The 27,841-nt window shown below is 39.0% G+C and overlaps 1 protein-coding gene across 5 annotated transcripts; it reads right to left on the bottom strand.

The window, feature by feature from the left end:
• Positions 1 to 13: 13 nt before the first annotated feature.
• ttc7b (tetratricopeptide repeat domain 7B) lies at positions 14 to 27,603 on the bottom strand. 5 transcript variants are annotated; one of them, XM_061744513.1, is made up of 23 exons: positions 27,453 to 27,603; positions 24,264 to 24,418; positions 22,712 to 22,787; positions 22,501 to 22,593; positions 21,920 to 22,083; positions 20,889 to 21,010; positions 20,215 to 20,293; positions 17,903 to 18,078; positions 17,667 to 17,730; positions 17,426 to 17,563; positions 17,067 to 17,255; positions 15,999 to 16,116; positions 15,013 to 15,070; positions 14,737 to 14,809; positions 13,715 to 13,875; positions 13,503 to 13,619; positions 11,337 to 11,434; positions 10,845 to 11,150; positions 9,156 to 9,215; positions 6,687 to 6,827; positions 4,317 to 4,519; positions 3,254 to 3,327; positions 14 to 1,386 (listed from the first exon to the last, which is right to left on the bottom strand). In XM_061744513.1, the coding sequence occupies exons 1-23, from the start codon at positions 27,571 to 27,573 to the stop codon at positions 1,239 to 1,241; spliced, it is 2,934 nt and encodes a 977-aa protein (XP_061600497.1). In that variant the 5' UTR covers positions 27,574 to 27,603; the 3' UTR covers positions 14 to 1,238. The 5 variants fall into 5 exon arrangements, with proteins under 5 accessions (XP_061600497.1, XP_061600498.1, XP_061600499.1 ...); XM_061744514.1 differs by having other exon boundaries at positions 10,845 to 11,144; XM_061744515.1 differs by lacking the exon at positions 9,156 to 9,215.
• Between the last annotated feature and the right edge of the window lie 238 nt (positions 27,604 to 27,841).

Here is a 27,841-nt window from a genome sequence, read left to right as displayed (position 1 = left end):
ACAAACGTCTGACTTTCTTTTTAGCCACTTTTATTATCTTGGTCAATTTGATCATTCTAGTTTCAGTCATTCATTTACAGCAAAAACAGACTCAGTTGTTGATCAGCAAACTGAAACAGTTCATCCTCTCATTTCTTCTACAGCTTCAATCTCTGGAAAATAGAATTATAATATACTCTCTAAAATAATAATAATAATAATAATAATACACAAGGAACCATCAAATATACAACAACTCTTTGTATTTATAATCAAAAATCAAATAAAAAAAGAACTATAAATGTGTTTTTGACAGGACACAGAAACAACACAACCACTGTGGGTTTTTTACACATTTACACTCAGAAAAAAAAAAGAAAAAAGATTTTGGAGAGCAGTCATCCAGATTAAAACAACAGCTCAACAAGTTTACAAAACTCTGGTTATCAATAAGTTTACAGTCCGTTTCTGAGTTTTGTGACACTTGTGTGGACACTACTTCTGTGACTTATTTGGTCAAACTAAAAAGCCAGTTTCTTAAATGTCTACTTGTATCATCTCGCTGACAGCTGCTGGTTTAAAAAAAAAATCTGTGGAAATCTGTAAACTCAGAAAACATCACTAAATGATTAGACAAAAAACAAAGAGGCACACTTGAGAGTAAACATATATACGTTTAAAATGCCTTAAAAACTCAGCCAGGCCTTAAAGAACAGCTCTGCTAAATATTTAGTGTGTGTGTGTGTGTGTGTGTGTAAATGCATCCAGCATTTTGGCATTTATGGACTACTCGATGCTTCGGTGGTGTGTTGATGCTCCAGTGGGGTTCGCCGCTGCCCAGGGCAGCGTTACAGTAACAGACGTCTGCATGGCCACAGCAACAAGCATTTGGCTCGTAAAAGGAAACATCGATGGCGCTACTTTGCTGGAAATGTTCTGCTTTTGTTCGACTCTGCGTGCGTGTTTGTGTTTCGATTAAGGTGTAAACAAATATCAGGCTTCTGAATGTCAGAGTGGACACGAGTGTGCACAGGGAACACGTTGGCACACGTACACGGAGGTGGCTGCGCATGCACAGACACAAACAGGCGCATAACAACCCCCACAACACACACACACGCGCATACACACACACACACGTGTAACAGCCACAGCAAGACATTGTGGGAGGGGCGAAAGGAAGTACTACTATGTGCATCATGTACGGTGTGTGTGTGTGTGTGTGTGTGTGTGTGTGTGTGTGTGTGTGTGTGTGTGTCTCATAGTGCTCTGGGGATGATGGTGAAGGGCAGGATGGGGCTGCTGGCCTCCAGCTCCAAGGCGGTGAGGAAACACTCGGTGGCCGCCGCCGCGTTCCCCTGAGCCTGCAGAACCTCGCCCAGGCTGTTCCACACGTCATGAGCCGTGCTGGTGAGACCACAGGGGCACATTAAAAACCTCTGGATTTAACTTTCACAAACAAACAAGAAAAAAAGCAAATATCTATATATATGTATATATATATATATATATAGATATATATATATATATATATCTATATATATATATATATAGTTCGATGGACAAGACTGAAGTTATTTGCATGTACTGTCGATTTGAAATGAATTACCATCGAAGTACCTCGAGTCTCAAAAATACCAGAGAGCACACGGCGCAACGCCCTTTTTTCCTTGGAGCCCCCCCTACTTGTGTCTAAGACCAGCCAGGCCCCCCGACCCGTACGTACTAGCACCAAAATAGTCTTTAATTGAAAAAATGAACATTAATTATGTTTTTTTGATACATTTCTCTTTGGTTTACTCTGTATACATATGACTTTGTTTTTCTCCAATGTCACCAATGTATAAAATACGCACAAAAGGACAAAAATATTTCTGAAAAATGTCTCTTTTAATATGAGACCAACATTTTTTAACATTTTTCCTTTAACAACCTGTCGGAGTAGATTAAATGTTGAGTAATGATATAATAATAAGGAATTAAATCATTTCCTGTGTTTGTCACCAGTGTATAAAAAACACAAAAAATATTCAAGACATTCATAAATTATTCCTAACAATGTCTTATGAATGACTCATTCGCAAATATAATTTTTACAACTGCATATCCTCAAAGCAGACAAAGTTTCGCACCCCCCCGGGGATCTCTGGCGCCCCCCCAGGGGGGGCCCGGACCCCAGGTTGGGAGACATTGTATTAGACCATAGTGACGTATTAAACTTAGTGTGTACTGTAATTCGCATCTCAGGTATCTCAACCTTCAGTCAGTCAGTCTGACTATTTTAGGGGGGGGGGGGTCATCAGCAGCTTGATGCTCCTGCATCTACAGTTTCATTCAGATGTTCAGGGTCCACAGGACCGTCGCCAACCTCCCTGGATGAGGCTGGAGAAGGAAAAACTAATGACAAGCTGAAGAGAGGGGTAATATGAATGGAAAGCAAAGAGCCCAGAACAACTTCTAAAGAGATTGAAGGTGAACTCCAAGGTCAACGCACATCAGCGTCACATCACACCCTGTTTGAACTCACTGTTTGAACAAAAGTGGACAACGAGGAGGAGTCCACTGTTGAATGATAATTTTAATTAAAAAAAGCCAGCCTGGAATTATCTAAATACATTTTGACAAACCACAAAGTTTCCGAGGGAACGTCCTTTTGACAGATGGGCAAAAACTTGAGCTTTTTGATCAGTCATATCAGCTCTTAGTTTGCAGATGTGAAAATGAAGCCTTCAAGGAAAGAAGGCTGTATCTACTGTGAAACATGGAGGAGGATCGGTTGTGTTCTGGAGCTGCTTTGCTGCGTCTGGTTCAGTGAGTCTTGAATCTGTGCAGGTAAAACTGTGCAGAAATCTCAAGACTATCAAGGCATCCTGGAGACAAATGTGTTGTTCAGTGTCATTGCTCCTCCAACAGGATAATGACCCAAAACACACGACTAGAAACAGTCAAGAATGACTAAGAACAAAGCATTGGATGAAGTTTCCTTCTGTGAGCCCCGATTTTAATCCTATCAAACATCTATGGAAAAAGCTGAAACATGCAGTCTGGAGAAGAACCAACCTGAGACAGCTGGAGCAGACAGGTCATGAGGAGCTAAATACCTGTCTACAGGTGCAGGAGTCTCCCTGAGAGTTACACTTAATGGCAGTGGTCGCCATAAAAGGTTGGGCAGGAAAATTATTATTGTTGTTAAAATTATGACTATTGTCAGTTTTTATTTCTTTACTGGAAAAGCACCAACAAATATTTCCACATGTGTGTTGTAACCACCAACCTGTTGACCTGCACAGCATCCCTCAGGACCTTCTCAGACAGACTGTAGCGCTGCAGCTGGTGCAGAATCAGACCCTGAGCAGACAGCATGGACATGGGGTGGTGAATTAAAAACATCACACTCTTATTAAACTCCAAAATTTAAATCACTGATTTATCACCAATCACTTCATAACTTGCAATTTGCATATTCTGCAAATTATGTTTAAAGCTCATAAAAAAACTTTACCAATCAACATTCAGAAAAGATTTGAAAAAAGAGAAAGCAAGTATAACTTAAAAGGAAAAGATTTAAAAAAAAAAAACAAGATTCAGGACTAAATTGATGGAACATTGTGTTTCTGTGAAAGGAATCAGTTTATGGAACAATCTGAATAAAGAAAACAAAGAATCCAAATCAAACATTACATTCAAAAGAACAATTAAAGCCTGTATGTTAAGTAAATATAATGAAATATGTTAGTTAAGTTTGATTGACATACCCATAGACGGCGGTAATTATATTTTATTTTATTTTTTTATTCACTTAGTTGTTGTTTTTTTTTATTTTTAATTTATCTTATTTGTGAATTTATTACTTGGAAAAAGGGGCAGATTAGATAAGATTCTTCTTCTTTCTGCTCCCTTTTCATTCACAATTTATGAAAATTTGTATTTGTATTGTTTTATTTTTTGAATGAAATAAAGAATAAAATGAAAATAACAAATGGTTAAGAAAGTCAATGTCCAGTATCAGTTTATTTTGCCATTTTGTCTAAGTTATAGATTTGATAAAGAACTTCCCATGATTTTAAATAAAGAAATCCTGATCAAGTGTGCTGGATTTGACTCAGGAAATACATTTTACAAACACATTTAGCTGCAGAGGTTTAGGAAATACGACACTCGGCTGCAAGACTGGAGGAGAAAAAAAGTGGTGACACTGTTGTGTTTGTTCAGAGAAGGTCTGATAGGGTCGTCTCAGAGGACGAGACCGTTTACAAGAAACATGTGAAAAAGCACGAGTGAGAGTGTGCGTGTGCGTGTGCGTGTGTGTGTGTGTGTGTGTGTGTGTCACGTCTCACCAGTCTCTGCATAGTTTTGACGTGCGTCGGGTTGATGGACAAGGCCTCTTCATACCAGCGCTTGGCTTCGTCAGTGTTGCCCTTCAGCTCGGCTATCTGCCCCTTCATGTACAAGACGTTATGGGATGTGGGGAAGAGGTTGGAAGCTTCCTGAGTGCACGCGGAGGCCTCGGCAGGTTTGGACATGCCGATGTAAACCTCAGCTGTAGGAGAACAGGTACAGACAGGTGGTCCAGACATTAAAAAAGGAAAACACAGATGAGAGATGAGACGCAGCCGTACAAACATCTGTGATAGAGAGCAGCTCAGTCACGTCTCCACGTAGCAGAGAAACTGTGATCAAGGGGAGGCAAGAAAAACGAGCTAGAGAAAAAACCTCTTTTCAATATCCGATGGCATCGATGACGGAAACGTTTGGTATTCTAAGCCGTCTAAAACTGTCACTGTGTCGCTTTGTGATGAAGAGCGAATGATGCAAGCAGAGCATGAGACAGACGGAGGAAATGAGTCTGTCCTCAAATTGGATGATTACATTAGCTGTGCTGCCAAGCTGGAAATGACCACCGAGGCAATGAAGCAGCTGCAGAGATAAACAGGAACACAAACTGCCCCCGAGTGTGTGTGTGTGTGTGTGTGTGTGTGTGTGTGTGTGTGTGTGTGTGTGTGTGTTTTCTCTCTGCATTTGTTTAAATACTCTTAAGCTTGTTTATGTTTGTTGGGGGGTTTTGTGCACATTTACTGTTGATGCTGAAGTAATTGTCAGGGCTCCAATGTACAGATCTAACACGTAACTGATCAAAATGTTCTCATAAACCGCTGAGCTGATGCCAATACACAACAAACTTCATCTACGGTTTCCAAGAAAAGAAAAAAGCAGCGATGATATAGGCAGAAATTCTGAAATATGGAAGAAAAAGATCTTGTTAGTTGTTCTCAATACATTTGCATGACAGACTGAACTTACTGAAACAAAATAAAGCAAATTTGCAGAAGTAAAATGGCTGGATACAAAATATTGCAGTTTTTGTAATAATAATAATAAAGTAGAGACAGTTTGAAGGTAATCATGACCAGCAGTCTGTCCTGTAGACAGTCTGCAGTGCTCTTTCTGGGTCCTACTGCCAACCCTCTGATGGGGTCCTATTTAAACTTTTTTCCTCGTTGATCTTTTTTTTTTTTAACCTAAAATAGGCCTGAAACCTGGGGCAATCTAAAAATAAAACTACATCAGTCACACTGCCGTCTTCAACAAATTGTGTCATGGATCCACAACCTCCCTGTTCCAAAGGCAGCCAGGTTAAACTGGGACTAACTGGGAGAGTTAAATGAACTTGTTTTGCGATTATGGTTTAAGAAGCAAACTAGACACTAGACAAGAAGCAGCATCTCCGTTAAACAAAGACTGACATGTAGATAATAGCCAACAAAACTAAGAAAAACTGTTAGTTTCTCATTTAAGAGAAGTTAAAGTGGAGATATGTTATCAAGGTACTGTTGTCAGAGAAGCAAACGCTGCTGAGCTACATGGCTTTAGTGATGAACCACAGTCGGGGAGTGCTCCCCAGCACACTACCATCACTTCACCATCAAATCTAACATATGCAAGTCTTTAGGCAGCCGGTTTTAATCTTATTATTGATTGGCTCAAACGTTTTTACTTACTTAATTTGATCTTTTTTGTATCTGAGCATTACAGCTCAGGTTGCAACAAGAAACATGAGCTTATTCAGTTTATGGATTCAATATGTCACACAACTGAACGATATTGAAGGTTTGAAAAGACAACAATATTTAGTGTTTTACTTGTTTTAATGATTAAGAACCAATCAAAAATATACAGGACTGTCTCAGAAAATTAGAATATTGTGATAAAGTCCTTTATTTCCTGTAATGCAAAAATGTCATACATTCTGGATTCATTACAAATCAACTGAAATATTGCAAGCCTTTTATTATTTTAATATTGCTGATCATGGCTTACAGCTTAAGAAAACTCAAGTATCCTATCTCAAAAAATTAGAATATTCTGGGAATCTTAATCTTAAACTGTAAACCATAATCAGCAATATTCAAATAATAAAAGGCTTGCAGTATTTCAGTTGATTTGTAATGATTCCAGAATGTATGACTTTTTCTTTAAAATTTTTTTAATTGCATTACAGAAAATAAAGGACTTTATCACAATATTCAAATTTTCTGAGACAGTCCTGTAGATGAAATAAGAAATCAGTTTATAGGGCTGGATTAGAAATTGTGCAGCGCTGCCCCGGTTTTGAAATGCATTTACTTCTTAGCCCCTCCAAATAAACTCTTAATACATGCTTAAATGAAACAAAACACCGTTTGAACCTTAAATGTACACAAACATACCAGCATGGAGCCAGATCTGAGCCAGGGTCATCCAGGGGTGCATCGGCCCCTGTTTTGGTGCACTGCTCTGCAGGGAGGAGGCCACCTCCGACAGGGCCTGCTCCACCCGACTGGCGGCGATGGATGTGGCGTGAACTGAACCTGGAGACAGCAGAACCCGCCGTTACAAACACACAATGACCAAGATTCACTGCAGTGCCGCTGCTGCGGCTGTTAGACGGCCATGTTTTATGATGCAGAGCTTTGATTCAACCAAAAACAACAGCAGAACTCACTGATCACTGCAACTTCCTAAAGAGAGCAGCAACTCAAACCTGCGGCGCTCGGTTGCACTAAAAAGCTCCAGATCTCACACTGATACCAAGCTCATACCACTCCACACTCGGCACACGGTGTTACGGCGCTGAATTAACCAGTTCAAATAAACAACCATGCTTAAGCTGCAACACTCAGCTCATTTAAACACAATCGGATTACAGGAATCCAAAATTAAGACATTTTTGAAAGCAACCCATAATACAATCTCTTAGTTTTGATATATTGATTTCTCACTCGTCATAAGCTGTAAGACATTTGTTTTGGTCATTCTGCTCCTTTAAGTGTCACTTGCAAATGTTTCCACTGAAGCCTCTAACTAACTAATTGACCGACTAAAACAGTAAAAACATTTAAAGATTACTGTTCAGGCTTCTCACATCTTGGTAAAATGGAGAGCGTCGCTGCGATACCAGAGGTACCATGTCATCTTTTTCTTATGCATATTTCCGGTGTCTCAAAGTCTGCAGAAGCATTTAAAGGTTAAACTGATAAATATTGATCAAGGTTATATGTCTGGGGGCTCGTGTATCAACATTTCGGATGTGCTACCGACTTGGAAATTGAAATCATTCGATTTATTAGATTCATTAGAACGGCTCCAGCGTTCCCTTATTTCCTTTTAATCTTTTATTTCCCATAAAATAAGTAAAACAAATAAAATATTTTGTGTACCTAAACGTTTGTATGTACTGAAGAGAACTTACCGCATATTTAACTACTGACTGACCATCAACCACCTACGTTCTGAATGCTTTCTAGTATGTAAACCCCTGCAGGTGTTCAGTGTTGAGGAAACCTTGACTGGAGACGGTGAAATGTGTTTATTCACAACAACAAAAGAGCAGGTTTCAGGTAACTTTGTGAGGTTTCCACGACTGCACTCCGATCAAATCTGAGGCAGCTACTCTCAATGCCCTTATTACCTCTGACACTGCTGTCACATTCACCTATTACACCTTTTCCACTTCCTCTTTTAACGTTTGGCATTTCTCAAACCAGACTATTAACTGATTTAGGAACGTGTTATTCCTGATCTGAGTGGGAGCAGGTTAGGTTAATCATCTAACCTGTGTTTTGTACTGATGGTAAAAGCTGTTGCTGATAAACAACAAAAAAGAAAAAGTACAACTGCTTTCATACGTCACATTTATAACCCGTCATTTTACACCTAAAAAGAACAAATCCCAGTGGGGGAGCCATTTGGTTTAGAGAAATAAATAAAAAAAACCTAAATGCCATATAGGCTTTTTCAATATTTCACAAAGGCAGAGACATTTGCTTTAACACATGCATCACGTCTCTAAATTACTTAAAAGAATGCCCTGGTTTATGAGAAAAAAGGTTAAACTAATCCCAGCAAGGATGATGCTCCACCAGCATATGCAAGGTTCTTTTGCAATTGCCCCTCGGGGATAAATAAAGTTTTTTCTGAATCTTTCTTCGATCTGCAAAGCTGTCAAGCTTTCATATTTGCAGAGGATAATTTAGTTAGCATGAGCTCTTAAATAAGACTTTTAGCAGGTCCTCTTTACCATTTCTTCCTCATTTGTTTCTCGTTCTACTTACAGACCTTCCTGTGTCATTACTAACAATCCATTGAGGAAAAATTAGCAATGACACTTTGGTAAAATCACAGCCAATGACCGTTAATGAGCTGTGTCATACTTGCAATGCCGTTATTATTTGTAAAAATTACAGCCAAATGTCACACGCTATTAGACTCACAAGCAGGAAACTCTTCTCGTCCTCATTTCTGGTGTCAGACTATTTAACTTGTTTGTGCTTTAAAGAAAAAAAAAATAAACATGCTTTCTCAATTTTTCTTTGACTCCACAATGTCCTGGAGAGAAACAACCTTTTCTGGAAATGTGCCATTTATGGATCTAAACTGCCTCCGACAAAAGGAAGAACTTGTTTCCCAAGTGCCTTCATGCTGCTTTAAAGTGACTACTTTAACTCACCGTATCCTTTAAACTTATACAACACCAACGTGATGAAAATGTGCTCCTGTAAACTGACTGCAGACAACTTGTTTAGCCTGACACACGATTACAAGTGAACCTCACCTGGAAGAGGGAAATCAGTGGGGAACAGAGGATGGACAGAAAAATGAAAGCACAAAGGTCACGTAGAGGTTAGATGACTACTTACAAACAGAAAAGGAAGGAATGATGAAGGAAAGACCGAGAGTGTTAGCGTCCTGATGGCCGCCTTGAAAAAAAAAAACAACAACAGAAAACTGAGGGATGGCAAAAACAGAAAGACAATTGTTAATGATTGAAAGAGGAAGAAACAGTGACGGAGTAACCAAATTTTCATGACGGAAAAGAGCCCAAATTCCAGGAAGTAGACGCACAAATTTTCATCCTTCAGTTTCCTTTAAAACCACATGACAAGGGTCTAGCTATCTCATTCCATCCTTCTTTATTTTATTTTTTTTCAAATTAATGTTTTCCAAGTAGCATGTGGTGATATTATTAGCCACTAGTTCTTATGAAAGTTAAGCCTCAGAACGACTCATCTTTTTCCACTTTTCCACTTTCCACTTTTTAGCTTCTTTGCCTGGCAATATATTTAAAAAGAGGTGAATCACAGAGGAAGATTGAGTTAAAGAAATGCCAGTAGGGATGGACAACATAACGAACGACAAATTAACATTTGAAATAACAAAAAAACAAAACAATAAAGTACAAGGTAGTTACAAAAACACAGGGACACAAACATGAAGACACGGATGTGATGAGGCAGTTGCGCTGAAATCAGTGCTGAATACATTTCAAGTATACTGTAAACCAGCTGGTCGGTAAATCCTAGGCTTGAATTTGAGCGTGCGGTGTGCAAATCCCAGAGATGCAAAGCCACAGCAGCAGCTCCATCAAGGCTCCACACTGAAGTTGTAGTAAACATGCAGGTACCAGAGGTTACTGTTAGTTCTGAGAGAGAAACCAATACTCGCTGGTAGTTTACCTACTTTAATCTTAGGCCTGTGTTGAAAAAAAATAGATTTTCTGATTCTAAATCGATTCTCATATTAATTCCTAAAAAATCGATTTGTATGTCTAAAGATCGATTTTTTTTTTTTTTATTAAAATTTTTTATTTATTTATTTTTTTCCCATCATTACATTTTTGCCTGGTGAACTTTAATCCCAGTAGTGTCCCAGTAGTTTTGAAAACTAACTTTTCTTTAGAGAAAATGCTGGACATTTCAGCTTAAATTTCTAAATGTTATATTAGTTCAATGAAGTTCATATTATCTATATTTACTATAGCTTGTTTGGTTTCTCTGTTATCAGACACGGTTTGTCATGAAATACCTGAAAAATGCCGGGTGCTTCATGTCCAGCTGTGTCTGGTGACAGAATAAATCAGACAAGCTAAAATAATTTGTTTACTGCTTGAGCTGTTGAAATTTCTTTCTTTTTTTGCACTTTAAATGGATATTGAAATGCCTATTTGAGTTATTTATTTCTTAGTTATTTCACAATAATTATTGTGAAATTATTATTTCAATAGTTATTTTACAGTCATATAATCCAGGAAACACTAACCCAAATCAATATCGAATCAGATCGGATCAAATGGTGATAATCAATTCTGAATCTTAAGAATCGGAATCGATTCTTGACATTTGAATCGATACCCAGCATAAAGCAATGCTATTAAATTCAGGATTCAGCACAATCACAGTGAGGTTTTGGGCCATCTACTTTGTGATCATCTTAGGTTAGTGATGAGAGGGCATTATACTCCAAGAGCGTTACTAAACATGCAAATCTGGCCAAACGCCTTCTTTCTGTTGGCCTTTTAGACCCTCCACACCACACTACAGGCAGATTACTGTTGGAGGAGAGCTGGCGCCGAATGACGTGGTTGCAAAAGGAGTGACTCCTGGTCTTGGTAGGTGGAGGAGGAGGAGGGAGAGGAAGAGGAAGGGAAGTGGGAGAGGAAGGAAGAGGAGGGGAAGTGGGAGAGGAAGGAAGAGAAGAGAAGAAGGACGTGTTTTTGGTGGAAGAGGGAGGAGGAGAATGGAAAACGAAGATGGAGGGTGAATGGGAGCATAAGGGGGAAGAGAGGGTAGACATGGTGGACGGGGAGGTGGGAGACACTGGTTCAAAGCCAGAGAGGGAGGAGGAGGAACCTGAGGCTTAAACAGAGGAAATAAAACAGAAACGGGAGAAATTAATCAAGGAACAAGGAGGGAAGGAAACAGACCACGTCTTCACAGCCTGAAACCATGATTAAGCTACATCAGTTACTGAGGAACAGGAGAAAAACATAGCATAGTTGTGCATTTGAGAGTTGTAGCGGGCCCTGGTGTGTTTGCACATACCGGTCTCAGGGTCACTGAAGTCGGGCAGAGTCATGGCGTTGAGCTGTCGCCTGTCTGCCATCGCTCTGTCCAGCAGGCTGCTGCCTCGCCCTGAATCACTGCCCAACATACACGCACGTAAACCACAGGAACACACAGGATAGACACAACTAGCTGCAGCTATCGAATATTTTAATAATCGAGTATTCTACTGGAAATTCTATCGATTAATCGGATAAAACATATTTTTGTTTAGTTAAAGAGCAATTATAAATATACATAAGATGTTAGATGTTAATTGACATCACTAAGACTAAATTATATAATACAGTAGGTTCATGGCTGTGCATTTAAAAACCCTGAACAAATTCACTGCCTTCACTCAAAAAACTAAGGATCTTGCCAAGAAATTGACTTATTTCTAACCTAAAAATGCCAGTACACCTGATAACACACATAACTTAAAAGGTTAGGTGTTTTTCCCACGTGTTTCAATTGAACTTTCATTTGTGTCAAGCAAATTTTAAGTTTCTAGTTAAGTTTAAGTCTAGTTAAGTCTAGTAAGTATAAGATTTTGAGTTTTGGCAGTGTTCAAAATAAAATTCTGAGAGCTGCTGTATTGGAGCACATTAGGCACCAGTGCTGCTTGTTTTATCCATGAACGACAGAGCTAAAATTGAAAACTACCCAGTTAGCTTTATTACGTTTTTATTTTTCTGACATTTTCTGCCTTTTCTTTTAGTTAAATTGTAGCGGGAACAGATGTTTAGAGGAACCTATGTATGTACCGGGTTAGAGGGGGAACATATAGGAGAACAGACCAGAAGAATATAGCGTGGATTGAAAATAAAAGTTAAGACCTGAGCTGCATGTGTCTCCCGTCTGGGCCATTGCAGACTGCCTGAGCACATAGATATATAATATATATATCTATGCCTGAGCATGGCATGTTACAAAAACCAAACATATCCGCCGCCTCTTCTTCCTTTACGTGCGCGGCGTCAGCGCGCTCTACCCCATTAAATGTAGTCCGGGCGAAATACCTGCTTTGAGCTGCAAAATTAAACGATTCCTCGAGGCAGAGAAAATTCCTCGATAATGTTTTGTAATTAAATGACTCGAATTATTCGAGGAATCGTTTCAGCCCTAGACAGAACAATGTCTTTATACCAGAAGACTTTCTGTGCAGCTAAACTCGAAAAATAGATAAGCATTTACTTTCTTTGTCATCTCCAGTAATCCTACTAGGGCTGCAATGATTCCTCGAGTAACTCGATTACAAAAAAATATTTAGGAAGTTCCTCTGCCTCGAGGCCTCGTTTAAATAAAAAATAAATTTAAACTTCACATTTTGCATGGGTTCTCTTTAATGTGACACAGCGTGCTAACACTCATGTGTTCCTTATAAAGCGGAAGAAGACGGCGTTGTGCTTTTCGTAACGTGTGTGAACAGTTTAGCTGCACAGACGCCGGCCGGGACTGACAACAGTGGCAGTGCCAATGAGCAAACGCAGCAAAGCGGAAGTAATAAGAGGAAGAGACAGAAGATGTCGAAGGAGTGGGATCATTTTAAATTAAAAATGAAGATCCCGGTCCACATTGTGTAAGACTCTGTGTAAGACTCAAGCAATGCTTGTCCACAGCCAAGCATTGCTGTTTAAACGTGTTGGTTCTGAATATGAAGTTTCACAATATAAAAGCAGTGTTTAATAATATTTTTTATTTTTGATACTTAGAAAAAATATGTTTTCTTTAATGTCTCGGGAAATGTTAAGTTTAAAATAATTGTATTTAGTTTACTAGTTTGCATAATATGTAAATAAATGTCAATTATTCTCATAAAAGAAACAAATTGGTTGTTTTTAATGAAATAATCTGTCTTGTTTTCTATTGTATATTTATAATTGGGCTTTAATAAAGCAAAAGTAAGTTTTATCCAATTGCTCGATTAATCGTTGGGATATTTCATAGAATAATCAATCACCAAAATATTCGATAGCTGCAGCCCTAAATCCTACATCGAGTAATGTAGGAGAGTTTAGTGTTTGTTATGAAGTTCTTATTCATTAATTCCATTACTGCATCATAGTTTCCACTTAGTTACAGCACCTCTTTACTGGATGCATAAATACAATAAAACCTCCAGAATTGTTCTCTCAGCAGTTCGTGTAGGAGTGTTTAGCGTACCTGGGGTTTGTGAGGTTGTAAAAACTCTTCCAGATCTGCAGCATGTGTTTACAGGTGAGCAGGGCTTCCTCTGGTCCTCTGCACATCGCCTCCAACTTCACCTTTGTATACAGCAGGCTGTACAACACACATATATACCGTAAAGCCACCGGTCTAGCGCTCAGGTCAGGTTACCAGAGAAACTGTGTGGCGTGTGTCTGATTGTGGCTCACTTGAAGTTCTCGGGGTACTCAGACAGGGCCATCTCTATAATGTTGAGGGCGTCGTGGTAGTGTTTCTGGGCGGAGAGGAGCAGGGCCAGCAGGTGGAGGGAGTGGACGTCATCTCCTTGAAGCTGCAGTGCCTGCCGAACATAGCCTAGCGCCTCTGGGATCTAAGCACAAACACAAACTACGGGTTTTCACAAGAACTGGGATCAAACACACAATATCAAATGAAACAGGAGAAACCTCGACTGTTTAAATTCTCTTTCAGGCCCCGTTTACACGGAGCAAAAACGGTGGCGTTTTCATGCGCTTTGGCCGTTCGTTTACACGAAAACGGAGCTCAAAGTCACCAAAAACGATAATTTCTGAAAACTCCGGCCAAAAGGGAGATTTTCAAAAACTCTGTTTTCACGTTTGCTTGTAAACGGAGGGAAACGGAGATTTAGGCTTCAGAACGTCACATTATGCAACAGAAACGTCACCAGCGTCATTTGTGCGACCTGTGTTTACAATTAGTTTGGCCACCGTCAATATTTTCTTGTATTTTACCTGTTTTATATTTTAAAGTCACACTTAAATGTAACTCCACTTCTCTGTCACTCCAAACGAAAGACTCTCGTTCCGTCTTGGAAGTAACTGGCAGTAAAGGCTGATTTTTGGTTCCGCGTTACACCAACGCAGAGCCTACGGTGTAGGCTACGCGGCGACACGCACCGTACGTACAGTAGGCTACGCGGTCGATTTAACGCGGAACCATATTATTCAGGCTTCACACATGTCATTTGTTGACGTTTTTTTCCAGGATTCTGATTGTCTAGCATGACTTTACGCTTCTCGTTACACTGCCCCCTGCAGGTTTGGCTGCTCATAGCACCTTAACAGTGTATTTATGCGGGTTCGTGTAAACGAGGATATTTTTCAAAAGGTTGGGGGGGAAATATCCGTTTTTGTAAATACCCGGCTATGTGTAAACGTGGCCTCACTCCCTTCAAACGTGGTCATTTTTATTTATTTATTTACTTAGTTACCTGTCTGGAAACAGCGAGCTGCAGTGCCAAGTAGAAGGCTGCAAGGTGGTCGGTGGGAGACAGACTCTGTGCTCTGGAAAGAAAAGAAAGAAAAAGATGTTCTTTAAACATGCTGACTAAAAAAATTGAAAGAAACTTTAAAGATCCTGTTGTGGAAAGTCATCAGTTTAGCAGAACGTGGTAAAACATAAGAACATAACCAAACTCCATCACACAACACTCAAGTATTTGGACAGATTCACGAACCACATTTAAACTAAAATCACATGATTTTACCTCTGGAAGGCTCCCAAAGCTTTCCTCTGGTACTCCTCCTGCATGCTTCGCAAAGATGCTAAAGGAAAAATCCCCAACAGAAACAGAAATAAACCATCAGATATGAGAGACATAACAATGCCTCTGATGTCAGGGGTTTCCTCACTGATCAACAGAAAGTATAGTATAAAAATAGAAACGCATTGTTTCTTAATTGCAAACAAAAGAATGCAAAATACTTCCTGCTCATGTTTTCATCACCCACATCTTAATGTCTGCCAGCTGCAGCAGGAAGCATTTTGTTATGACTTCACTAATCCTAACCATCAACATCACACTATGTTGAGTCATAAAGCTACAGTTTTCAGTTCCTGCATAGGAAAGATATCTGAATTTGAATTAGTAGATGAATACTGAATGGTCATTGTAAACTACATATACATACAGGACTGTCTCAGAAAATTAGAATATTGTGATAAAGTTCTTTATTTTCTGTAATGCAATTAAAAAAAACAAAAATGTCATGCATTGTGGATTCATTACAAATCAACTGAAATATTGCAAGCCTTTTATCATTTTAATATTGCTGATTATGGCTTACAGTTTAAGATTAAGATTCCCAGAATATACTAATATTTTGAGATAGGATATTTGAGTTTTCTTAAGCTGTAAGCCATGATCAGCAATATTAAAATAATAAAAGGCTTGCAATATTTCAGTTGATTTGTAATTAATCCAGAATGTATGACATTTTTGCATTACAGAAAATAAAGGACTTTATCACAATATTCTCATTTTCTGAGACAGTCCTGTATATACATCAGACTCTTTGTAAAAACTTCATCTTAGAATGAACGGTACCTAAGGCAGTGAAATAAATGTGGACAAAGTGCAGAGTAAATCAAGTGTTGTAATCACCGCTATCAATGCCACAGACTGTCATAAACATTGTTCCAAAGAATAAAAAAACCCAACAAAAACCTGACTCTCATTCTGCACAAACGCACCGTCAGTGGCTTTGAGGCTGTAAACCAGACCGATGGCCAGGTAGCCTTTGGCTCTGAATTCAGCTGCTTTCTCTCCCATGTCGATCACCATCTTCCCAAAGCTCTCTCCTTCATCCAACTAGATTATTGGAGTACAGGGGAGTAAGATTACGGGGAGAAAGGGATTACAAAGCTGGCAAACTCACTTCCAGAGTGTGTCACTTTAAAGCACAGCTACAGAGTAGGGCTGCAGCTATCGAATATTTTAGTAATCGAGTATTCTAGTGAAAATTCCATCAATTAATCGAGTAATTGGATAAAACATATTTTTGTTTAGTTAAAGAGCAATTATAAATATACATAAGATGTTAGATGTTAATTGACATCACTAAGACTAAATTATATAATACAGTAGGTTCATGGCTGTGCATTTAAAAACCCTGAACTTACACCAATCAACCAAATTCACTGCCTTCACTCAAAAAACTAAGGATCTTACCAAGAAATGTACTTATTTCTAACCTAAAAATGCCATTACACCTGATAACACACATAACTTAAAAGGTTAGGTGTTTTTCCAACGTGTTTCAATTGAACTTTTATTTGTGTCTAGCAAATTTTAAATTCTAGTTAAGTTTTAAGTTAAAGTATAAGATTTTGAGTTTTGGCAGTGTTCAAAATAGAATTATGAGACCTGCTGTATTGGAGCACATTAGACACCAGTGCTGCTTGTTTTATCCATGAATGACTACAGAGCTAAAACTGAAAACTACCCAGTTAGCTTTATTACATTTTTATTTTTCTGACATTTTTTGCCTTTTCTTTTAGTTAAAACTGTAGCGGGAACAGATGTTTAGAGGAACCTATGTATGTACCGGGTTAGAGGGGGAACATATAGGAGAACGGACCGTCAACGCGTTGTGCCGCATTAAATGTAGTCCGGGCAAAACACCTGCTTTGAGCTGGTGAAATTAAACGATTCCTCGAGGCAGAGAAAATTCCTCCATCATTTTTTGTAATCGAATTATTCGAGGAATCGTTTCAGCCCTACTACAGAGGCAGCGATCACGAGTGTTATGTGGTTCTCACCCAGTGCAGAGGTCCGATACACAACTTGACGGCCAGCAGCGGGATGGTGGGGTCATCAGGCTTCAGGCGAATACACTCCTTTAGCACCTTAACGGCACGAGCCGATTTACCAGCCGCCATTAGCGACAAGGCGAGCTGGTACCATAGATGAAACTCCTCGAATGCAAACTTCATGGCTCGCTCCAAACACTGAAGACAACAGCAAAAGGAACCATTTTTTCACACAACACATAAAATTTGTTAGAGTGTATGATAGTAAGAGGCTGGTTTATTCATAAATACATCATTCCACGTAGATGAAAAAGACCTGTAATTGCATGTTGATGTACTAACTACAGAATTCTCGGGGGATTATTCACCTCTGACAACATCTCATACTGCCCCCTTCTGCCCAGAGCTATAGTCAGCAGGTCGTACACCACCGATGCAGACTGTAAGCTGATGATCCGATCATTGTTGTGTTCAGGAATCCTGCTCAGCACGGCGTCGCGGTTGGCCTGAAACACACACGCACTCAGATAAGCGACGGCATCTTCTCAAGGTTTAACAAAGATGTACTTTTAGATAACTCGCTGTTCTGTGTGAGCGTCTCCGTCTTACCATGGACTCGCTAATGAGCAGCAGCAACAAAGCCTCCTCTGTGTTCTCCTGAGGGCAAAACAGACTGGAAGCAGAAAATAGCAGCGGGAGACAGGTGAAGTTGGACAAGGACGTGAGGGAACAGAAAAACAACACGATGGAGAAAGTTACTGGTGAAGAAGTCCACTTGAGACCAAGCTTGCCATTTTTCTACCGTTTTCGGTGTAGAACCAACAGACATCCTGACCGTCACTCACTTCTCTCCCGAGTAAACTCGTGGGCGTCGACTCAGCGTGTAGTTCTTGCTGTGTGTGCGTCCTTGCCGTGCGTGATCGTCCAGCGGCGACACCGTGGGCGGGTCTTCCAGAGGGGACCAGTAACTCTGCTCACACATCCCTCTCAGCAGAATCTCTGCCAGCTGTCTGGCTATGGTCTGAACACAGATACGAGCCAATGACACAAGCGCAGCACAAACACAGCAGAAGTCCATGAATCCCAGTGTCATTTGACTTATAATATATAAAAATTGCAAACACTATTTTTGATGGGCGCATATAAAAGAACCCCCTCAAAGACTGTATCAAAACTGTATAGCTGTCTCCAAAAAAGTAATGGAAGAAACTCATTATATATCAGATCAAAATGGGAACAAGAATTCAATGCGGTATTGTCAGAGAGTGATTGGCTTCCATGTGCAACACACAGCAATCTTCAACTAGTTCGAGAAGATGGCGAGAATTGGGATGGAAAAATCTCATACGCTTTTTTTAAATCACTCCACACATTAAAACTAAACAAACACAACAACAACAGAATTGTTGGCGAGGGTGTGATCATGTAGTAGCCAATCATTCTCATATCTTATGGACATGTTCAAAAATACAATTATTCTGGCATAATGTTATCCAAACAATGGAGGAAATTCTAAATCTAAGAATACCTAAAGACCCAAGGTCTGTATATCTGGGACTTTTGCCTGTTGAAGTAATTGGAAAGAGAGACATCTACCTCTTCAAAATATTGACTGTTGCTGCTAAAAAGGCCCTGACAAGACTCTGGATGACAAGCGATCCCCCAGGACTGAGACAATGGCGAGACATTGTTGAAGAAATATACGCCATGGAAAAATTGACTTTTTGTTTGAGAATTAGAGGAAGGGATTTTGCGCAAAAGTGGCAAAAATGGTCTGCATTTAAGGCCAAATCCCAGCCATGCCCTTAAAGAAGGGAAAGAAAAGAATGGAAAAATATTACATCTCCCCCAGGAAGTTATGTTATGATTGTTACTATCATTTTTATTATTTTTTTTTCTCCTTCCTTTCTGTGTAACTTGAAAAAGACAAAATAAAAAGTATTTAAAAAAAATTAAAAAATTGCAAACACTGTTCTGTGTCTATGAGGAGGAATTAAGTCGGCCCCTGAGTGGTTTGTAGGGCTTCTCATCTCTGGAAAGTCTGGAAACTGGAAAGTCTGGAAACTGTTAATTCTGGTCTTATCCCTCTCCTCGTTGGAAGCTTCTTTTAGATAAAACAGTTTATTTATTGGAACAAACTGTCTTAAAGTTGGCATACGTGAGACATCTCAGCGAAGACTCACATGAACTAACAACGGCACAACATAGTGCAGTGAAACTGGCATTACAGCACACATTACTGCATAAGACGTATTTCTACTGGAAGAACTTGATTGTCTTGACGCGAAAAATAGTTGAGAGCTGCTGTTTTAGAGTTCAAGATCCTTCACATTTAACCCTCATGCTGTTTTACATTTTAAAAAATATTCTTTCAGTTTCTTAGTAAGTTTGGGATAAAAAGCTTGAGACCACTGTCATGTCAGTAAATATGAAGCTTTGTCAGGTAAATAAGTATTTTACAATATTTCAAACTGGTACTTTGAACTCCCAAAGAGTAACACGTAGAGTTTGCAAAAAATAAAATATTGATACTTTAGCTAGAGTCCAGCTTTACTTTTAATAATTTTGAATAAAAAGGTCAAAACATCAACATTCCCTTTGTTTTTTGTATGAATATATGTTAAGTTTGAGTTGCAATATGCTCAGCAGACTTTATTTCTAAGTTTTCTATGTCTGTCTCGTGTTGCATGATGTTGGCCGTCTAAAGCAATGATTTTCAACCTTTTTGAGGACCTGGACCCCCTGCAAAAGTTTGATCAACTCTTGGGAATTACACTTGGAAAGAGTTAAAGAAGGTCATGTTACCCTCTGTAGTTTGGGTATATAAAGGTCTCGTTCACATTTGAGTAAAATAATAATCTATTGCTATAAATGTCAGAGGATCTTTTTAAAAAAAAATAAATAAATACATTTATTATCACAGACCCACGGACCCCTTGCAATTACACCGGTTGAGAATCACTGCTCTAAAGGACCAATAGAAACTCCTCATAGTAAGGTATCGGGGAACGATTATCAACATCTTGTTTTTATCTCTTTTCTTTATTTTAAGCAATGTTAAAACGAGTATTACATGAACCTAACGTGTAATTGAACCTGCTCTGCGGTGGAGCCTTGAGTAAAGTAATGCATAAACATCGCCCAACTGACTCCTCACCATGCGCAGGTTCTGGGTGGTTCTGGTCTCGACAGCCCGAAGAATCTCTCTAAACCTGCCGACACCATGCGTCAGGTTGCTGTGGCGATAGAGAGAGGAAACCAACAGAAAAGTATGAGTCTGACCATTTTAAGGGGGATATACTCCGGAGAAGGTCTAAAATATTTCTGGGTTTCAATGTGTAGTTTGTGTGAACTTGAGGATGTTTCTGTACAGTTTGACCCTAACTGGTTAAGAGGAAACTAAAAAAGGCCTTCAGGTGCCATCTGAAAACCTAGGCCACAAGTCTTTTTCAAGTCTGAATTCATTACATCCTAAATGAGATCAGAATTTAATGCTGATAAAACATAAATTTTGATCTTGCTGTTTTTTAAGCGGCAACACAACCATGGCAGAAGCAACAATTTACGGTACAAAAAAAAAAACTGGCATATTGCTTGTGCTGAGGCTTATGGCTGCTTTTCTGATGTTTGCACTTGTGCATTGTTTTGATCAGAGAGAAGAGAAATACTCCAAAGCTGTATAAATAATCATAATCATAATCAATCAATTCGTGATTTGCTAATTGCACAAGTTAAAATAGTGATTTTGATTAAGTAGTTCATCTTTTAGCCCTTAAACCAGCTGAACAGTGTACATTATTGAACTGTGATCACATTTTTCTTTTCTCTTACCCGTTCTTGAAGTGGATGACGTGCGCTCTCTGCAAGCCCGTCTCCAGGAAGTAGCCCAGTTCCTGATCCATGGCTGTAGGTCCAGGCTTCGGGCTGCGGTTCTGAATCCCTGCTGATAACGCCTGCAGAAACACACGTGCAAAAAAAGAACAGAAGATGAAAACATGTCAACATATGAAACATTCTGGTAATTGCAATATTAATATATTAAAGTAGTTTTAGGTCTGCTACAGTGGGTTTTATTTAGCCTTTTAAAATTAAGATTTTGAAATAAATAAAAACAATAAACCAACAAAACACAGAAATAAACATAAAATTCAACACTAATGATGATATTTCTGCCTTTAAAGATCGTACTTGAGTATGTTATCAGACCTGGGCTTTATTAGCATAAAAGTGTATTACTTTTTCTGTGTTTTAAGTTCAGCAGTATAATCATAAGGGGCATAACACTGAGCTGGTTGTGATGTGTAATTGTGCTTTAGACCAATTATGCTGGACACCAATCCGAAATTATTTCCCTGAATAATACATTAGTGAATCAATATAAAGTTAGTTTGCTTTGACAACTGTTTAAATATTTTTTTAAACCTTTTTAAACATTAATACTTGTCTATGTGCTGCTTGTCTTATGTCTTACTTATGAACACTTTTGAATTGTTTCTTAAACAAAATGTGACATTCCACTTCATATTGTTCATTTAATCTCCAACTCGGATGTTTCTGTCACTCCTTTCTATGTAAATATGTGACAACTTTATCCTTAGATATGTCCTTCTTTATAGTAAGCAGCTATTATTTTGCTGAAATTAGGGAATGTCTTTATAATAATCATAAAAAATATGTATTTTATTTACCTTGTGTGTTTTCACAGCTGCTCTCTAATTATAGAAGACCTCTCGGCTATCATGCCCACTTTACACAGATTATTCATCATACTCCCACAAATATGGCAAAAACCGTCAGAGGCAGGTGCTAACAAGATATTTCGTATTTGTGTGCCACGTGTATCAACTTTAGGAAACACAAACCTTCTCGGCTTCCTGCAGGTAGAGCAAAGCAATGTCTCCAGACTTTTCATAGCATGTAATGATTTCCTGGTCCCGCTCTGGCCTGTTCCTGTTGAGCGATGGAGAAGCCGTGTTCTGATTGGACAGAGACGGAGAGCCGGCGGGGACCTTTTCTAGACACAAACCTGGGAAGGAAAAGAGTCGGGTAGAGAGATCAGGTTGACAGGAACACCAATGTAGGATGACACAAGCCACGAGTCAGCTGTCTTTTAAAAGCTGACTGTGTTATTCCTCACAAATCAATTTACAGATTAGTTAGTTAAGATCAGGAACATATTTAAAAATGAAATGAAAATAAAATGAATCTGTGTTTTCATATCTAAATCAGAATCAGAAAAAGCTTTATTGCCAGGTCAGACATAAATCAGACGAGAAATGAAATGTTGCCTGCCTATACATTGTTGATCAGCACTGAGATTGTTCTGCCACCATGTGGAGAGAATAAGTGGAGCAGAGATTAGTCCAGATTGGATTGAGGACCAGTAAATGGATTTTAAAAGGCTCATGAGACACAGACGACACCTGAGTGTGTCCGTGTTTACCTTTTGTGGCATAAGCCTCTGCTATCATGGACAGCCTGTACACGGGAGCTCCCACCAGCTGCATGTCATCCAGGTTCACCCGGCCATAGTGACCTGCACAATATCAATGATGCAGGCAGTTATGAACAAACTCACTAACTCTGTAGTTTATACACAAACTAAGAATGTGAAAAATTATATGTGCTTAAATAAAAGCCAGAGTGATAATTACCCCAGGCATCTTTATATTCTCCCTCCACGTAACAGAGTTTAGCCATCAACAAACGGGCTTCCTGGATGTAATCCGCCTGGAGGAGAGGAGAGTATGAGCTGGAATCTAAGGTTTTTGCGTGAACCCCACAGTCGTACAGCCAGTGAGTAGGATGGGCGGTATGGACTAAAAAATGTATCACGATCATTTCTGGCATTTATCGCGATAACGATAAAAATGACTATAAAAAAATACCAATTCAACTCCACCTTTGTAACTATAAATCTATCAACACATTCAGTCTTTGGAGCCCCCAAATCACTGCTCTAAAAGAATACTAAATGTTACTAAACTACACCAATTAAATTGAATTGATAAAAACCAATTAAATTAGTACACCCGTACTGCAAAACTGTAATGACTCTGATCCGCCATGTTTGTTACACAAACACGTATCAACGGGAATTTATCCTTCCTTCCTTCTTTCTTTCTTTCTTTCTTTCCGGCTCATTTCTTTCTTTCCGGCTCATTTCCTTCCTTCCTTCTTTCCGGCTCATTTCCTTCCTTCCTTCTTTCCGGCTCATTTCCTTCCTTCCTTCTTTCCGGCTCATTTCCTTCCTTCCTTCTTTCCGGCTCATTTCCTTCCTTCCTTCTTTCCGGCTCATTTCCTTCCTTCCTTCTTTCCGGCTCATTTCCTTCCTTCCTTCTTTCCGGCTCATTTCCTTCCTTCCTTCTTTCCGGCTCATTTCCTTCCTTCCTTCTTTCCGGCTCCTTCCTTCCTTCCTTCCTTCCTTTCTTTCTTTCTTTCTTTCTTTCTTTCTTTCTTTCTTTCTTTCTTTCTTTCTTTCTTTCTTTCTTTCTTTCTTTCTTTCTTTCTTTCTTTCTTTCTTTCTTTCTTTCTTTCTTTCTTTCTTTCTTTCTTTCTTTCTTTCTTTCTTTCTTTCTTTCTTTCTTTCTTTCTTTCTTTCTTTCTTTCTTTCTTTCTTTCTTTCTTTCTTTCTTTCTTTCTTTCTTTCTTTCTTTCTTCCTTTCTTCCTTCCTTCCTTCCTTCCTTCCTTCCTTCCTTCCTTCCTTCCTTCCTTCCTTCCTTCCTTCCTTCCTTCCTTCCTTCCTTCCTTCCTTCCTTCCTTCCTTCCTTCCTTCCTTCCTTCCTTCCTTCCTTCCTTCCTTCCTTCCTTCCTTCCTTCCTTCCTTCCTTCCTTCCTTCCTTCCTTCCTTCCTTCCTTCCTTCCTTCCTTCCTTCCTTCCTTCCTTCCTTCCTTCCTTCCTTCCTTCCTTCCTTCCTTCCTTCCTTTCCTTCCTTCCTTCCTTCCTTCCTTCCTTCCTTCCTTCCTTCCTTCCTTCCTTCCTTCCTTCCTTCCTTCCGTCCTCCCTCCCTCCCTCCCTTCCGTACGTTGTGCGTCGATTTAACGCTGTCTTCGCTTTACACAAAAACGTCATCAACGGGAATTTATCGTTTTTACTGCAAGATGACAAATTCTTACCGTGGGGAATTTTTTTGACGGTATATCATGAACGGTAAAATATCGCCCATTCCCACCCGTGAGTCACTCATGTCTTGTTACACGGTTACCTTGAGGTTTCCTCTGTCCAGAGCAGCAGTGAGGTGTTTCCTAACCTCCACCAGTTTCGGTCGGGGGCCCCTCGGACTTGCCCCCTGTTTGATGGGGTTCTCTTTCAAGTATGTTTGTAGCTTGCATTCCCCCAACAGCAGCTCACCCAGGTCATCTACACAAAGAGAAATAAACACGACACAACATTAGTTACTGAGTCCAGTTACTGGATTTTAGCCACTCTAACAAGCTAGAGGCAAGTCAAACAGCCTCAACACAGGACCACATCTAAAATAATAATAATCAATATGGGTCTAAGGTCAGCTGACAACCAAGAGAAGACCAGTCTAAATGAACTGTTACAACATTTGAATATGTGTTCCCTTCAAAGCTGGTCTGCTAAGATTTCAACATAGCCATAACAGCAAACAATTACATACACGTTTCTTAATCATGTATGTGTGTTTTTACATAATCAGACGTAAATGCCCATTAATCCTGATCCCAGTCACTGACCAGAGCTCAACAGCTCCAGTAGGTCACGTTTCTTGTGGTAATAAAAGCAGTTTTTATACTTTTAAAAAGGTTCCTACCATGACGTAGAAGATGAAAAAGCCCCACAGCTTTTTTTTGTTATACACACAGTGCAAATCATACTATTTGGGTGGTTTAATCATTTTTTCACAGGCTTTTTGTTTCAGTAGATTTAACGTAAAAGTCTAACCTCTGATTTATGTAGTAATGTCAGCATTTTAAGGCTCTTGGACAAATGTTCAAGTATTTAAAAGTATGTTGTTTGACTGAAATTAATTTTAGAAATACAACATTACAGGCAGGATCTTTGCTTGTTGAAGCTTTGACAGTAGACATAACCAAACATGCCTTATTTCCCCTGCTCTCAAACACCATGACGGCAGCCGCCTTCAGCCCCTGCTTGTTGTCAGTTTGGCCTGACAAACGCTGACACTTCCGTCATCTAGAAAATGTGATGTGTGACTGAATCTGATCACACAGAGACACTACAATGCACTTCTGTTATATGCTTTCCTCTTTCCATCATTTTAGTTATTTTTTTCTTTGTTTCTTTCATCAGTTCATTATTGTTTAACGTTTCTGTAAACTTCTACCTTTGTTTTTGTTTTTAAGCAACTGTTAACATCCTGTAGTTTTTCTACGATGATTATTGCCCTTTTTACGTAATCCCAGCAGAGTACCCATCTTTGTTTAGGTTGGACCAATAATTTTATCTGCCACAGGTCAGCCAGGCCGGCTTTCAGTGGCTGAACTATACAAATCCTTCACAAAATATTATGGAAATTAAATATTAGCGAATATTTTCCATGAAATTATGTCTCACTTTCAAAATCTGATATCTTGTTTATGTTCTCTTGGGGATATCAGATAAGATCAGATCCTATTTATTTGCTACATACCCAATTATACACAGTACAATAAGCAGTGAAATGGGTTTTGTACTGTACCACCACGGGATAAAATTTGTGTTTATGACATTTGCAAATCAGTGCCTTGTATTAAATCCACAATTTGTGAGTGTAAAAATGACATGAAAAGTACATTCTGATTTACAAAAATGCAGTATATGATCACAGTTTGAGTTAAGCTTCATCTTTCACTAACCAAAAACAAAACATAAAATAAACTCTAGTCTAGAATGTTGTATTGAGATTTTCTAACAACAATTAATCAAGACATCAAGAAAGCTCTTAATGCTTATTACTATTTGGTCATAGAAATGGATATTGGGCCTTGAGATTGATTATTAAAGTGGTTGAGAGCATTTGTTCAGGTGTCAGAAGTGACTACTAAATCAAAAACTCTGATATTACACAAACTTGCACTGAGGACAGTTCTGAGTAGAATAATTCACTTCTCCATCCTGTCCTCCACCCAAGCTCAAATTTTGATGAGTTTGCTGTTCCCCAAACATGTATTATGCAATTTCTAAAGATAAGCACACCCCAGTGGTGGGAGGATCCCCCCCCAAAAGAAAACACTGCTAAAACATAAAATGGACCAGTTTTATTGCATCTCTCCTTCTCTGTGGTATTTTCTCTGTGACATTAAGAATGTCACAGAAATGTCATTAATACAAACTACCGATATTCACTTTTATATAATTGTGGTTAATTAAGTAGCATTGCCTTGTCATTTAAAGTCAAAGATTGGAGGCAAACACAATAAAAACATTAAAAAAAAACTAATTTCTCTCAAAATAATAACATCAATAATAATAATAATAATAATAATAATAATAGTTCCCACTGGCATGAATGACCCTCTTTACTGACAGTTTTATTGTGTTTGACAGCTAAACGTGTCACAATCAGCAACTACCGGTATTGATTTTTATATGATTGTAGTTGATTAACTAGCATTGTCTTGTCATTTAAAGTCAAAGATTGGAGGCAAACACAATAAAAAAAATAAATAAATAAAAACCTCTAAGGACTAATTTCTCTCAAAATAATAACAATAATAACATTAATAATAATAATAATAATAATAATAATAATAATAATAATAACAATAATAATAGTTCCCACTGACATGAATGATCCTCTTCACTGACAGTTTTATTGTGTTTGACAGCTAAACGTGTCACAATCAGTCACGAATCAATGAAAGCTTTAAATTAAATTTAGCTGGCTGCAATGGCAGATTACATTATATGTTTTCGGCTCCCGTATGATGTTTCTGGAGTAAATATTAAGCCATATAACTTAGAGAAAAGCCAACAAAATGCGTTTAACTTCAAAATAATCAATGAAATGTTATTTATTAGTACTGCATGGACTAGCATCCACAGTCATTCAAAATAGGAACCAATAAAAGGTGAAACAAATTAGTATTTTTATTTTAGTATGACTAATATACTGTGTGCATGAAATGCAAAACATTAATTAGTCACAGAAGCCAATTAACAATAAATAACCTAAAGAGATTCACGGTGACCCAGACCACTGCTCACAGCCTAAAACTTAACGTATCGGTGTTTATTTCCACCAAACCGAGCAGAACTGCCTCAGTTATGATGTTTTATCTGAACTTTGGTCATTTAACCAGTGAAAGTGGGGAGTGAGAGGAGCTGCAGCCCCGCCAGCACCGGCCAGGAAGAGCCGCGGTCTCGGCCGGCCAGCAGGCCTCCTACACTGATTCAAACAACACACAAACGTGGACTTTTTCCTCACCATTGGATATTAATTTGGCCGACAGCTGCCGCACTAACTCCGGTATCTTGTCCCACTGGCTCTCCGAGCGGCAGCGCTCGATCTCGGTCTCCAGCCGAGAGCCGGACTTCTTGGCTGTCATGTTCGTGACTGAGGTCGAGTCCTCTGGACCAAAACACGCGGAGGAGCACTTCCGGCGACGCTTTCAAAATAAAGGTCTAAAACAACGCAGAGGAGCACTTCCGGCGACGCTTTCAAAATAAAGGACCAAAACAACGCAGAGGAGCACTTCCAGCGATGCTTTCAAGATAAAGGACCAAAACAACTAAAACAACATACAACACATACACACAAATGGGCGCACAAAGTTACAAAAAGTCCATAAAACACACTTTTCCATGAAAGTGTTT

This window comes from Cololabis saira, chromosome 16, assembly GCF_033807715.1.
Source record: "Cololabis saira isolate AMF1-May2022 chromosome 16, fColSai1.1, whole genome shotgun sequence".
Lineage (NCBI taxonomy): Eukaryota > Metazoa > Chordata > Actinopteri > Beloniformes > Belonidae > Cololabis > Cololabis saira.
The sequence above is the reverse complement of the archived record's forward strand: the minus strand, read 5'-3'. Positions and strand labels throughout refer to the sequence as shown.